This window comes from Perca fluviatilis, chromosome 7 (genome assembly GCF_010015445.1).
Source record: "Perca fluviatilis chromosome 7, GENO_Pfluv_1.0, whole genome shotgun sequence".
Classification (NCBI taxonomy): Eukaryota; Metazoa; Chordata; class Actinopteri; order Perciformes; family Percidae; genus Perca; species Perca fluviatilis.
In genome coordinates this window covers 42,373,568-42,387,275 of record NC_053118.1, presented here as the reverse complement: position 1 = coordinate 42,387,275, position 13,708 = coordinate 42,373,568, and the positions used below count along the sequence as shown (strand labels likewise).

Sequence of the window (13,708 nt, the reverse complement as noted above, 5' to 3'; positions counted from 1 at the left end):
CCGTGCTCCAGCAGCAGGTAAGAGTCAGACCCGCACGGCACGACACGCTCGGCCCGGGGTAACACGCTGGCTGGCTGGACAGGTACATTTAAGAAGCGCTTAGTTGTGTAACGGTCGCAGCGGCCGGAGAGGCGGTGCAGACAGAAACACTGCTGCGCCGCGGGAGGGACAGAGCACCGAACCGGTGAATGTTCTTCCGGTCCGGGTGCTCTGTTCTAGCACACATGTACCCGGGTTAAAGTCTAACTGGGACCCTGTTGTGTTTTTGTAAACCACCGGCGGAAAGTTCCCTCCACGCCGGGACATGAAGCTCTTTCTCGGGGAGAGAAAACACAAAAGCCCGAGCTCAAGCCCCGCGCGCGCCACGGAGACACTACACACTGGCTCAGTTTATAACTTTATTTAAAACAATACCAATAACAGACGTCTCAACAGAAAGACAACATACTATATATGTTCTGCACTCAATACTCTGCCTCTTTTCTCTAATGTTAAACAGCTATTTCACAGCCTATATATTTGTTCATGTATTTATTCTTTATTTAGTGTTAACATTATATATGTGTCTTTGTTTATGTTTGCACCAACCACTGAGTGTTACTTGGCAATACACCTGATTCTGATATTTTAATAATACCAATAATATAACATTACTTAGTAGCTAAGTTCAAATTTAAGGATTTGTACATTTCTTTCTTTAAATAGGCAGAAAATTGGTTAAAATTTGGTTAGTGATGGAATCTGGAGGTTTTGATAAGATTAAATTTGATGTGAAAGATTTCCCATAACCCAGAGGTGGAAAGTAACGAAGTACTTTTACTCAAGTACTGTACTAAAGTAGGAATGTAAGGGGTACTTGTACTCCACTGCGTCTCAGAGGGACATCTTGTAGCCTGCTGCTCTAGGTTGATCTATCACCAACCAAACTCTGTGCAATTTTCAGAGGAATTTAGAAAACCCAACAAAAGTTACCTGGTGGTGGTGATGATGATGATGATGATGATGGTGGTGATGATGGGTGGAGGGTTTAAAGTTTTGTTTCTCTGGTTTCGTAGCAACATGGACACAGATTTGTTTATGGAGTGTGAGGAGGAGGAGCTGGAGCCATGGCAACAGGTGGACGACAGAGTGGAGGAAGACGAGATGGACTTTATGGACAGCTACGGAGAGACAGGTGACACACACACATACAGAGAGACAGACACACACACAAACTCAACATACACACACACACACATATATATATATATATATATATATATATATTATACACAACACACACACACACACACACACACACACACAGACACACACAGACAGACACACTCGTTAATGTTAGGTTAATACATGTTAAAAGAGTAACAGCCAATCGTTGATCACTACACCTGATCAACAGAGTCCCCTCATGATGTCACTGATTATAGTTTAATTAATGATCATTTATTGTTTGAACTGTAAAATAAGTAACCACGTTACAGTCAAGGAAACGGTGACCAAGCACAGAAAAACCTTAAAATGTCAAAAAAGCTACAAAAAGCAGACACAGAAGGCCAAAAAGTATACCTGTTGATTCCGACCAATCACACGCTGTCTTTCTGTTTCTCCAGCGGACGATTCTCCGTCTCCTCTTTCAGACTCTGAGACTCCGCCCCCCAGGACTCCTCCACCAATCACAGCTCCACCAATCACCGCTCCACCAATCACAGCTCCAACAGGTAGGTGTGTGTGTGTGTGTGTTCTGCTGCGGTGTGTTGTGCCGGTGTGTGTGTGTGCGTGTATGTGTGTGTGTGTGTTGCATGTGTGTGTGTGCTGTTGCATGTGTGTGTGTTGTATGTGTGTCTGTGTTTGTTTGTGTGTGTGTGTGTGTGTGTTGTGTGTGTCTGTGTGTATTGCATGTGTGTGTTTGTGTGTTGCATGTGTTTGTGTGTGTGTGTTGCATGTGTGCGTGTGTTGCATGTGTGTGCGTGTGTGTGTTTTGTGGTGTGTGTGTGTGTGTTGCATGTGTCTGTGTGTGTGTATTGCATGTGTGTGTGGTGTGTGTTTGTGTGTTGCATGTGTGTGTTGTATGTGTGTGTGTCTTGTGTGTGTTGCATGTGTGTGTTGCATGTGTCTTGTGTGTGTCTGTGTGTGTGTGTGTGTGTGTTAGTGTGTGTCTGTGTTGTGTGTGTTGTGTTGTGTGTGTATTATGTGTGTGTGTGTTGCATGTGTGTGTGTGTGTGTGTGTCTGTCTGTGTGTGTGTGTTGTGCGTGTGTCTGTGTGTGTGTGTGTGTGTGTTTTCATGTGTGTGTGTGTGTGTGTTTGCATGCGTGTGTGTGTCTCTGTCTGTCTGTGTGTGTGTGTGTGTGTGTGTGTGTGTGTGTGTGTGTGTGTGTGTGTGTGTGTGCGGTGTGTGTGTGTCTGTGTTGTGTGTGTTGGCGTGTGTGTGTGTATTTGCGTGTGTGTGTGTTGCATTGTGTGTGTGTGTGTGTGTCTGTCTGTGTGTGTGTGTGTTGTGTGTCTGTGTGTGTGTGTGTGTGTGTGTGTGTTTTCATGTGTGTGTGTGTGTGTGTGTGTTGCATGTGTGTGTGTGTGTGTTCGTGTGTGTGTGTGTGTGTGTGTGTGTGTGTGTGTGTGTGTGTGTGTGTGTGTGTGTGTGTGTGTGTGTGTGTGTGTGTGTGTGTGTTTTCATGCGTAAAGCTGTGAAACTACTAAAATAATGGAGATCTTCTTGGTTTCTCAGCTTCCCCTCTGGTTCATGTTGTGAGACCTCCTCTTCCTCCTCCGCTTCCTCTTCCTCCTCCATCTTCCTCTTCCTCCACGCCGGCTGTAGCTCCGCCCCTGATGTCTCAGGCCACGCCCCTCATCCTGACGCAGACCAGCGGCGGGACGTTCCTGCTCCCAGCAGCCCCCGGGACACACCACGGCTCGCCCATCCTCTTCTCCACACAGGTACGCTGTGTTCATTCAGACTCACAGAAGCCTCTGATTGGTCGGTTATGTCCTCTCATTCAGACTCACAGAAGCCTCTGATTGGTCAGTTATGTCCTCTCATTCAGACTCACAGAAGCCTCTGATTGGTCAGTTATGTCCTCTCATTCAGACTCACAGAAGCCTCTGATTGGTCAGTTATGTCCTCTCATTCAGACTCACAGAAGCCTCTGATTGGTCAGTTATGTCCTCTCATTCAGACTCACAGAAGCCTCTGATTGGTTGGTTATGTCCTCTCATTCAGACTCGCAGAAGCCTCTGATTGGTCGGTTATGTCCTCTCATTCAGACTCACAGAATCCTCTGATTGGTCGGTTATGTCCTCTCATTCAGACTCACAGAATCCTCTGATTGGTCAGTTATGTCCTCTCATTCAGACTCACAGAAGCCTCTGATTGGTCGGTTATGTCCTCTCATTCAGACTCACAGAAGCCTCTGATTGGTCAGTTATGTCCTCTCATTCAGACTCACAGAAGCCTCTGATTGGTCGGTTATGTCCTCTCATTCAGACTCACAGAAGCCTCTGATTGGTCAGTTATGTCCTCTCATTCAGACTCACAGAAGCCTCTGATTGGTCAGTTATGTCCTCTCATTCAGACTCACAGAAGCCTCTGATTGGTCGGTTATGTCCTCTCATTCAGACTCACAGAAGCCTCTGATTGGTCGGTTATGTCCTCTCATTCAGACTCACAGAAGCCTCTGATTGGTCAGTTATGTCCTCTCATTCAGACTCACAGAAGCCTCTGATTGGTCAGTTATGTGCTCCCATTGTGCCTCTGATTGGTCAGTTATGTCCTGCCTTTGTCTACAAACATTCTTCCCTTCGGTCTGGCGAGCATCGAAGCGTAAAATAAGCCCAAAGGATGATTTTGAGGCCGAAGCATAGAAAAAAAAAGAGTTGAAAACGCTGAAAAAATCGCCAACAAGGTGTCGAAAAAGCTTTAAAAAGTCACGTATTTTTAGCCAGCGGCCGAAATGATAAAAAAACTCGTCAAAACGGTGAGATGGTTGTTGAGTGTTTCTGACGTCAGGACAGTTGTTGTTAATAGAACTCAAGAGATGAAAGTCACTGTAGCTACTTTAACACAATTCATATTGTTCACAGGGAATTATTTACACACACACAGAGAAACACACACAGAAACAAACACACACACACACACACACGCATACATACAGACACACACACACACACACACACACACACACACAGAGAGAAACACACACACAGAAACAAACACACACACACACATACAAACACACACACACACACACACACACACACACAGAGAAACACACACACAGAAACAAACACACACACAGAGAAACACACACAGAAACAAACACACACACACACACACACAGACAGACACACACACACACACAGACACACACACACACACACACACACACACACACACACACACACACACACACACACACACACACAGACAAACAGGAACACACAGACAGAGGAACACACACACAGAAACAAACACACACACACACACATACATACAGACAGAGACACATGCACACACGCACACACAGAGGAACACACACAACACAGACACAGACAGACAGGAACACACACACACACACACAGAGGAACACACAGACACACACACAGACACACACAGACAGACAGGAACACACAGACACACACACACACACACACAGACAGACAGAGGAACACCAACACACACAGACACACACACACACACACAGACAGACAGAGGAACACCAACACACACAGACACACACACACAGACAGACAGGAAACACACACACACACACACACACAGAGGAACACACACACACACACACACACACACACACACACACACACACACACACACACACATACACAGACAAACAGGAACACACCGACAGAGGAACACACACACAGAAACACAGAAACACAGACACACACACACACACACACACACAGAGAAACAAACACACACATACAGTGCCTTGCGAAAGTATTCGCCCCCTTGAACTTTTCGACCTTTTGCCACATTTTCGGCCTCAAACATAAAGATATAAAACTGTAATTTTTTGTGAAGAATCAACAACAAGTGGGTCCCAATTATGAAGTGGAATGAAATTCATTGGCTATTTCAAACTTTTTTAACAAATAAAAAACTGAAAAAGTGGGCGTGCAAAATTATTCAGCCCCTTTACTTTCAGTGCAGCAAACTCTCTCCAGAAGTTCAGTGAGGATCTCTGAATGATCCAATGTTGACCTAAATGACTAATGATGATAAATAGAATCCAGCTGTGTGTAATCAAGTCTCCGTATAAATGCACCTGCTCTGTGATAGTCTCAGAGGTCCGTGTAAAGCGCAGAGAGCATCATGAAGAACAAGGAACACACCAGGCAGGTCCGAGATACTGTTGTGGAGAAGTTTAAAGCCGGATTTGGATACAAAAAGATTTCCCAAGCTTTAAACATCCCAAGGAGCACTGTGCAAGCGATAATATTGAAATGGAAGGAGTATCAGACCACTACAAATCTACGAAGACCCGGCCGTCCCTCTAAACTTTCAGCTCATACAATGAGAAGACTGATCAGAGATGCAGCCAAGAGGCCCATGATCACTCTGGATGAACTGCAGAGATCTACAGCTGAGGTGGGAGACTCTGTCCATAGGACAACAATCAGTCGTATACTGCACAAATCTGGCCTTTATGGAAGAGTGGCAAGAAGAAAGCCATTTCTTAAAGATATCCATAAAAAGTGTCGTTTAAAGTTTGCCAAAAGCCACCTGGGAGACACACCAAACATGTGGAAGAAGGTGCTGTGGTCAGATGAAACCAAAATCGAACTTTTTGGCAACAATGCAAAACGTTATGTTTGCGTAAAGCAACACAGCTCATCACCCTGAACACACCATCCCCACTGTCAAACATGGTGGTGGCAGCATCATGGTTTGGGCCTGCTTTTCTTCAGCAGGGACAGGGAAGATGGTTAAAATTGATGAGAAGATGGATGGAGCCAAATACAGGACCATTCTGGAAGAAAACCTGATGGAGTCTGCAAAAGATCTGAGACTGGGACGGAGATTTGTCTTCCAACAAGACAATGATCCAAAACATAAAGCAAAATCTACAATGGAATGGTTCACAAATAAACATATCCAGGTGTTAGAATGGCCAAGTCAAAGTCCAGACCTGAATCCAATCGAGAATCTGTGGAAAGAACTGAAAACCGCTGTTCACAAACGCTCTCCATCCAACCTCACTGAGCTCGAGCTGGTTTGCAAGGAGGAATGGGCAAATATGTCAGTCTCTCGATGTGCAAAACTGATAGAGACATACCCCCAAGCGACTTACAGCCGTAATCGCAGCAAAAGGTGGCGCTACAAAGTATTAACTTAAGGGGGCTGAATAATTTTGCACTACATATTTCAGTTTTTATTTGTTTAAAAGGTTTGAAATATCCAATAAATTTCGTTCCACTTCATGATTGTGTCCCAATTTGTTGTTGATTCTTCACAAAAAATTACAGTTTTATATCTTTATGTTTGAGGCCTGAAATGTGGCAAAAGGTCGAAAAGTTCAAGGGGCCGAATACTTTCGCAAGGCACTGTACATACAGACAGACACAGATACACACACACACATGCACACACGCACACACAGAGGAACACAAACACAGACACACAGACACAGACAGACAGGAAACACCACACACACACACACGTTCCCCACCGTGGCGAGATCTTCCCGGTGATCCGTGTTTTCTCTGTGCCAGGGGTAGGGCTGTCGCGGACCGTGTACAGTATCTCATCACAGGGAGTAGAGCAGCCGGCGGGGCACGAGGCACCGCTGACACCACACACACTAAATACCAACGACCAACCAAAACGCCAAAGCCTCCGAGTCGCTAATGGATTCTGACTCCGATAGCTCGTTCTTCGATCAGACGTCTGAGTCCGAGCACGACGAGGTAGGAAATGAGTAGGGATGGGTATCGTTTGGTCTCTTTTTCCGATACCGGTGCTAAATCGATACTTTTAAAACGGTGCGGTGCCTAAACGGTGCCTGAATCGGTACTTTTCAATAAAGTAAAAAAAAAGAAGGGTAGTAAACAACAGTCAGTGACTTGTTTATTGCTAAGGCCATGGTCAACATTAAAGATTTAATGATAATGTAATAACTATAACAATAACAATAGCTTATTTCACCAGTATATTGCTGTTGAACCCCCAGATGGGAAAAGGGTATTTTACAATTACTGTGAATGCACCAACCGAGGCTACCTTTTTGTAAGTGAACGCGACCGTCTGTGTTGTTTAATTCTGCAACGGCAACTGCTGCGCTGCAGAGCAGACTGTTACGTCTCTGGGTTGGAATCCTCTACAGTGAAATACAGTCACACTTTACACCGTTTTAAAGGTGCAATATGTTATATTGTATGTAATACTGGCAGCTAGCGGTTAAAATAGTTACTGCACTACCAATCCAATCCACCTTTATTTATAAAGCACTTTTAAAACAACACTGTTGACCAAAGTGCTGAACACAGTCTATGAATAAACAATAACATACAACAGAGGCAAAACACAATATTAATAAAACAATAAAATAAATACAGCAATACAAAACTCAAAGTCAACCCTCAAACTGAGTTAAAAGCCAAAGAAAATAAAATGAGTTTTAAGGCGAGATTTAAAAACAGCAAGAGACTCAGTCAGTCTGATGTGCAGAGGCAGCTCATTCCAGAGTCTCGAGCTGCCACGGCAAACGCACGGTCACCTCTGGATTTCACGTTTAGTCTTGGGGACAAGACCAGTAGTGCCTGGTCAGCCGAACCGAAAGCACGAGAGGGGGTAGGGCACGAGCAGATTAGACAGGTACACTGGGGGCCGGCCCGCCACGCAGACATTTAAAAACAAATAACAGAATTTTAAAATCAGTGCGAAAGTGCAACAGGAGCCAGTGGAGTGATTGGAGGATGGGTGTAATATGGTCAAATTTTCTAGTTCCAGTTAAAAGACGAGCAGCTGCATTTTGGACTAGCTGTAATCGTGCCATATTAGATTTGCTAATACCAGTGTAAAGTGCATTGCAATAATCTAAAATTCAAAATACTGAGAGTCGTTTCCCTCCTGCCCAGACTCGAAGTTCACGGGGTTGCCAGGCTGAGACCGCAGCATCCACAACAATGTTGCTAGACGCTTTTCTCACATAGTCAGACATTACTTCACAGCACAGCAGAGTAGCTAACGTTAGATGCTAGTCTCACATAGTCAGACATTACTCCACAGCACAGCGGAGTAGCTAACGTTAGATGCTAGTCTCACATAGCCAGACATTACTCCACAGCACAGCAGAGTAGCTAACGTTAGATGCTAGTCTCACATAGTAAGACATTACTCCACAGCACAGCAGAGTAGCTAACGTTAGATGCTAGTCTCACATAGTCAGACATTACTCCACAGCACAGCCGGAGTAGCTAACGTTAGATGCTAGTCTCACATAGCCAGACATTACTCCACAGCACAGCAGAGTAGCTAACGTTAGATGCTAGTCTCACATAGCCAGACATTACTCCACAGCACAGCCGGAGTAGCTGTGCACAACAACCTCACCGTCTCTCCACACGCCAGTCAGGCACACTTCTCCCTTAGAATTACAATACGAACGCTAAAAATACCACTAGCTACCTTGCCGACGGAACACACTTCATTGGCTTATAATTACGGCAACAATCGCTAAACACACCGCAAACTCACAGTCCTCTCTTCCTGATTTACAGCCCCCTCGTGGTTTTAAAATAACTCACCGTTGTTGGCCCGCAGCCGCTGAACTACACGTTGTAAACAGCCATGGCCCGCTTGCCTGGTCCTCCGGGGTAACGTTAGCAGTTAACAGGGTTAGCATGGCGGCGTTAGCCAGGACCAGTCGGGATCACTTTACTGGCTATGTCTCAATTGACCGTTCTAAAAGCCACGCCCTATTGTTACTACGCCATCAAACAATTGAGAACCAGACACATAGCCATGGCGGACCAAGTGATGCCTGTTTCTTGTAGAGTAAATAGATTTGCAGAAGGCTGTAGTCTTGCGTTTAAGTCCCGTGGGAATTCAGTTGTAGCAGGAAAAGGTAAACAGCAGTGTGCAGATCGGCGTAGTGTGTGAAAAGTGAAGAGCGGAGGTGTTACAAGGGAAGAAGCTTGGAGTAACTATGGAGCTAGAGCTAGCCTTCAGTGCAGGCCAGCTGACAGTCTTGCCCGGGGCCGGGACGAGATCTTAGATGCCCCTCGCGGCCAGATCTCTCCTTTTCCTCTCTCTTCGCTCCTCACATCTCTCACTGAAATTAAGTGTGTAATCAGTCTCTGATCCATCCTGCTCAGACTCTCCGACAGGGCAGCCGACCCCCGCATCACTCTCTCTCTCTCTCTCTCTCTCTTTTTTCTTTTTTTTTTTTTTTTTATCTCTCTCTCTCTCTCACGGGTAGCCTGACTCTGTCCCTCCCGTTGCGGGCAGCGGGCCCCTCCCCATCACTCTCTGTCACCTGACAGCATCTGGATCTTCTCTGTCTCATCCTTACTGACGCAGCTACCAAACTCAACTGTTTCTGTCAAAGTTAACGTGTTGTCTCAGGCTTTTATACGAGCTAATGGACGTTAACATTAGAGCTGGCCTGTTACGTTACGTTACATGGCTCAGAAACGCTTGGCTGCTTGTTTCTTACCTTGCTTTACGTTGACAGTTCCAGCTTCACGCGTCACCACCTTTTTTAAATATTTGGTTTAGAAAATCTCTAAGGCCTCTATTTTCTTCTTCTCTTCTTCCTTTCCTTTTCCGAGCTCCGGACTTGTGCTGACCGGACATTTTGAGCGTACTGAACTTCAAATCAAGTGACAATATCTAATTTTGATCAGTGGCCAAACATTTTTATGTTGGGGGTGGGGGGTTCTTGACCACCATTTCTAGGACAATTAGGAAGAAAACTAATAAAATGCTTTTATGTAATTCAAATATTATGCTACATATTATTCTCCACAAATAGGCCTATTTAAAAAAAAGATTTTTAATTCTTCCATAATTTAATGAGGGCCCAGTTCTGGGCCCCCCTACTGCGGCGCCGGACAACAGACCCGTTTGTCCCCCTATCGGCTGGGCGTTTTCAGTGGCCCCTGTTACTATACGGGAAAGAGGCATAATTTGGCCCCCTTCCATGTAGTTACATAGTCACTGATATAATCATAACCACTACAGTGCTCAAATAGTCCTATTTTTAAGGAGGGAATAAACTTCAAAATTCCGCGGCAGCACTGAACTGTCCTCTGGAGGACATCCGCCAGACCAGCGTCGCCTGTGGATTGTTGTCGGCCACGGCAGGCGAAGGAGGAAGTAGAAGGATGCCGGTCAGGGCTGCTAGCCTGGCTAAGGAAGCTACCACACAATTCGCCACTGCAGAGACTCATATTCACTAACGCCAGATGGATCGACACCAAAATGGATATATATATATATATATGTGCTACAAATACACATGGAACTGCTGCGTGATGATTATTACCGGAGCCTGGCTGAACACACTCACTCATCCCAGACGGCAGCTAGCAGCTAAGAGGTATAGGTGAATTTAAACAATGGCTAAGTTGCTAAACGCATCTTGTTGTCATGTAAGGGCCCTGTTCATGTTGCACATTTTAATTGCATTTTATTTTGTGTTGTTTTTAAGGCACAAAGGCACTCTTTATCTTATGCCCCCAAAACTGCCGTTTTAGCTGAGTGGGAGCTTAGCTTTAGCAGCTCCTTGGTGCTAGCACCGATTGCGCTCGTTTTGTTTTGCTATCGACAGTACTCCTATACATATAGCGGTCAAGATTAACGTAAAAATTGCCCGGAGTTCTCGTTTAATCAGTGTTCAAAAAGGACAACGTTTTAGGTTGTTTGGGGTAACGCTTTGTACCATAGGCGCATCGTTCCACGCGATCTTGCTGAAATCGCAATGTTTGACGGGGTCCTTCTCCTTAGTTACAGTTGCTGAGCTAGGATTGGACGAGGACCGTTCGAGGGCGGGTTTTGCGAACGGTCAATTGTTTTTGCGAGTAACCAACTCTGGTACTTTAGCTATATAATTCAATGTGAGTACACAAATGTTGAAATGACATAAAATGCCCGGTCCCTAGTAGCTGTGATAAATTAGCCCGAAGCTAATGCTTACCTGTTCAGGAGGAAATAAGCCAACTCTGCGTCCTTTTGGGATCTAAGCTGTCTCCATCTTTCAAATACATCTCCAATATTTAGCAGGGGTTGTTACGTCTCTGGTCACGCAACTGTTAGAAACATGCTGTTTTCTTTTTTAGGTCGGGTAGAATCTATCTCCGTTGATCCTGTTTGTTTGTTTGCTGCTTTCATGGCTGTACTACCGTTACAGCTGTAGCGCGCGGGGTTTACGTTTTACAGGTATATCTCGCAACCCGGCCTGGCTGTCAAACTGGGCCGTTGATAACAACACACAGATCAAAACATAAACATAAATTCGGCACGGAATGTAAATTTCAAAAGAAAAATACTGACATTAGCATTGTTGTCAGAAAAGATAGTATTTCAGTTTAACATGTTTCCTTAATATCTGATGAGGCATTGGTGTCATTTTTCGCGGCTGAAGGAAGACCTCCGTATTAGATAGATAGATAGATAGATAGATAGATAGATAGATAGATAGATAGATAGATAGATAGATAGATAGACAGATAGATAGATAGATAGATACATAGATAGATAGATAGATAGATAGATAGATAGATAGATAGATATAGAAGCTCTGTTCTTTGTTTGGATGTTTTCACTCTTACGTATTTACTCTGTGATTAGGCTGAGACAGTGGAGGCACGGAGAGACAAATGGGGAAGGTCAGCATTCAAAAACCCAAAATGTTGATAAAAGTATGAAAAATGTCGGAAAAATGCGCCAAAAATGTTGGAAAAAGGCGACAAAACCTTTGGAAAAAAGGTGTCAAAAACAGGAAAAATGTCGTGAAAAGGCAAAAAATGTTTTTTGAATGTAAGAGACGTGTCCTGTTTCAACAGCTGATAGAGAAGTCGGCTACAAACTACAGAAACCCAATGATCCCTAATCTGTTATTTCTGTTACAACCCGGTAACGGAGGCTCAACGTCAGCACGCACGGGGGAGAGACTGAAGAGAGACACACAGAGAAACAGACACACACACACACACACACACACACACAGACAGAGAGAACACACACACACACACACACACAGAGACCACACACACACACACACACACACACAGAGACACACACACACACACACAGACAGAGAGAGACACACAACACACACACACACTCACACAGAGAGACACACACACACACACAGAGACACACACACACACACACAGACAGAGAGAGACACAAACAGAGACAGACACACACACACACACACACAGAGACACATACAGAGACACACACACATACAAACAGAGATACACAGACACACACACACACACAGAGAGAGACACACACACACACAGAGACACACACACAGACACAGAGAGACTCCCCACACACACACACACACACACAGACACACACACAGATACACAGACACACACACACACACACACACACACACACCACAGAGACACACAACACACACACACACACAACACACACAGAGACACACACACACAGAGAGACACACACACACACACACAGAGAGACACACACAGACACACACACACACACACACACACAACACACACAACACACAGAGAGAGACACACACACACACGCACAGAGACACACACATAGACACACACACACACACAGGGAGACACACACCCACACAGGGAGACACACACAAAGCGTTTGTGTAGTTTTTTCTGATGTTTTCGTATTTCCAACATTTCCAACGTGTTTGTGTCTTCATTGTGTGTTTGAGATGAATCTAACATGAAGAGGTTAATGTGTTGTGTGTGTGCCTGTGTGTGTGTGTGTACTCTCTGTGTGTGTGTGTGTGTGCGGTGGTGTCTGTGTGCGTGTGTTCCAGCGTACGTTGAGCAGGACATCCAGTTCTTCCCGGATGAAGAGAGAGAACCGGTCCAGGACCAGGACTTCCTGTCCGATGCGTGGTGGCGGTCAGCTGATCGTTGGACGCGTCCGTCAGAGCGCCGAGGTCCCCCCATCGTACCGTTCAGCCTGACCAGCGGACCCCGCCACTTCCTCGTCAAAAAACACGGACGCCATCGACTTCTTCAACCTGCTCTTTCCCCGACCGCGTCCAGCTCATCGCCACGGAAACCAACATCGGGGTTACGCGGATGAGCGCCTCTGTGACCGTGCATTCGGCGGCACTCAGACGCCGCAAAACCGTCACCAATGAAAAGGGAACTCCTCGCGGAGTTTAACGATACCTCACACAAGACTCCACACGGTTCATTAGCTGTGAAAGGGGGCGTGGCTAAAGCATAGGGGGGGGTCCAACGCCATCACCAATTAAAAAGTCTTTGCTGAGTTCAATGATACCTCACACAAGGGTCTACTTCAAACGGGTCATTAGTTATAAAAAAGGGGCGTGGCTAAAGCTTAGTGGGCAGGTCAAACCATCACCAACGAAGGGAACTCTCTGCTGAGTTCAATGATAACCTCACACAAGACTCTACCTTAAACGGTTCAAATGTTATGAAAGGGGGCGTGGCCTGCGTAAGTGGGCGTGGTCATATTATAGGGCTGGCACAGTATCACATGTAGAC

General features: G+C 45.4%; 1 protein-coding gene across 1 annotated transcript; it reads left to right on the top strand.

Annotated features, from left to right (window-relative positions):
- Window positions 1-13,158, top strand: LOC120562510 (classical arabinogalactan protein 9-like). Its single transcript, XM_039806217.1, has 5 exons — window positions 1-17; window positions 1,056-1,174; window positions 1,608-1,715; window positions 2,721-2,929; window positions 13,006-13,158. The coding sequence occupies exons 2-5, from the start codon at window positions 1,060-1,062 to the stop codon at window positions 13,156-13,158; spliced, it is 585 nt and encodes a 194-aa protein (XP_039662151.1). The 5' UTR covers window positions 1-17; window positions 1,056-1,059.
- The last annotated feature ends 550 nt before the right edge of the window (window positions 13,159-13,708 follow it).

Bases quoted from the DNA above. Each gene is read 5' to 3' on its own strand.
- LOC120562510 (XM_039806217.1), top strand. From the start codon at position 1,060: ATGGACACAGATTTGTTTATGGAGTGTGAGGAGGAGGAGCTGGAGCCA. The intron at 1,716-2,720 runs GTAGGTGTGTGT...TTGGTTTCTCAG, and splicing joins ACCAATCACAGCTCCAACAG to CTTCCCCTCTGGTTCATGTT. The intron at 2,930-13,005 runs GTACGCTGTGTT...CGTGTGTTCCAG, and splicing joins CCATCCTCTTCTCCACACAG to CGTACGTTGAGCAGGACATC.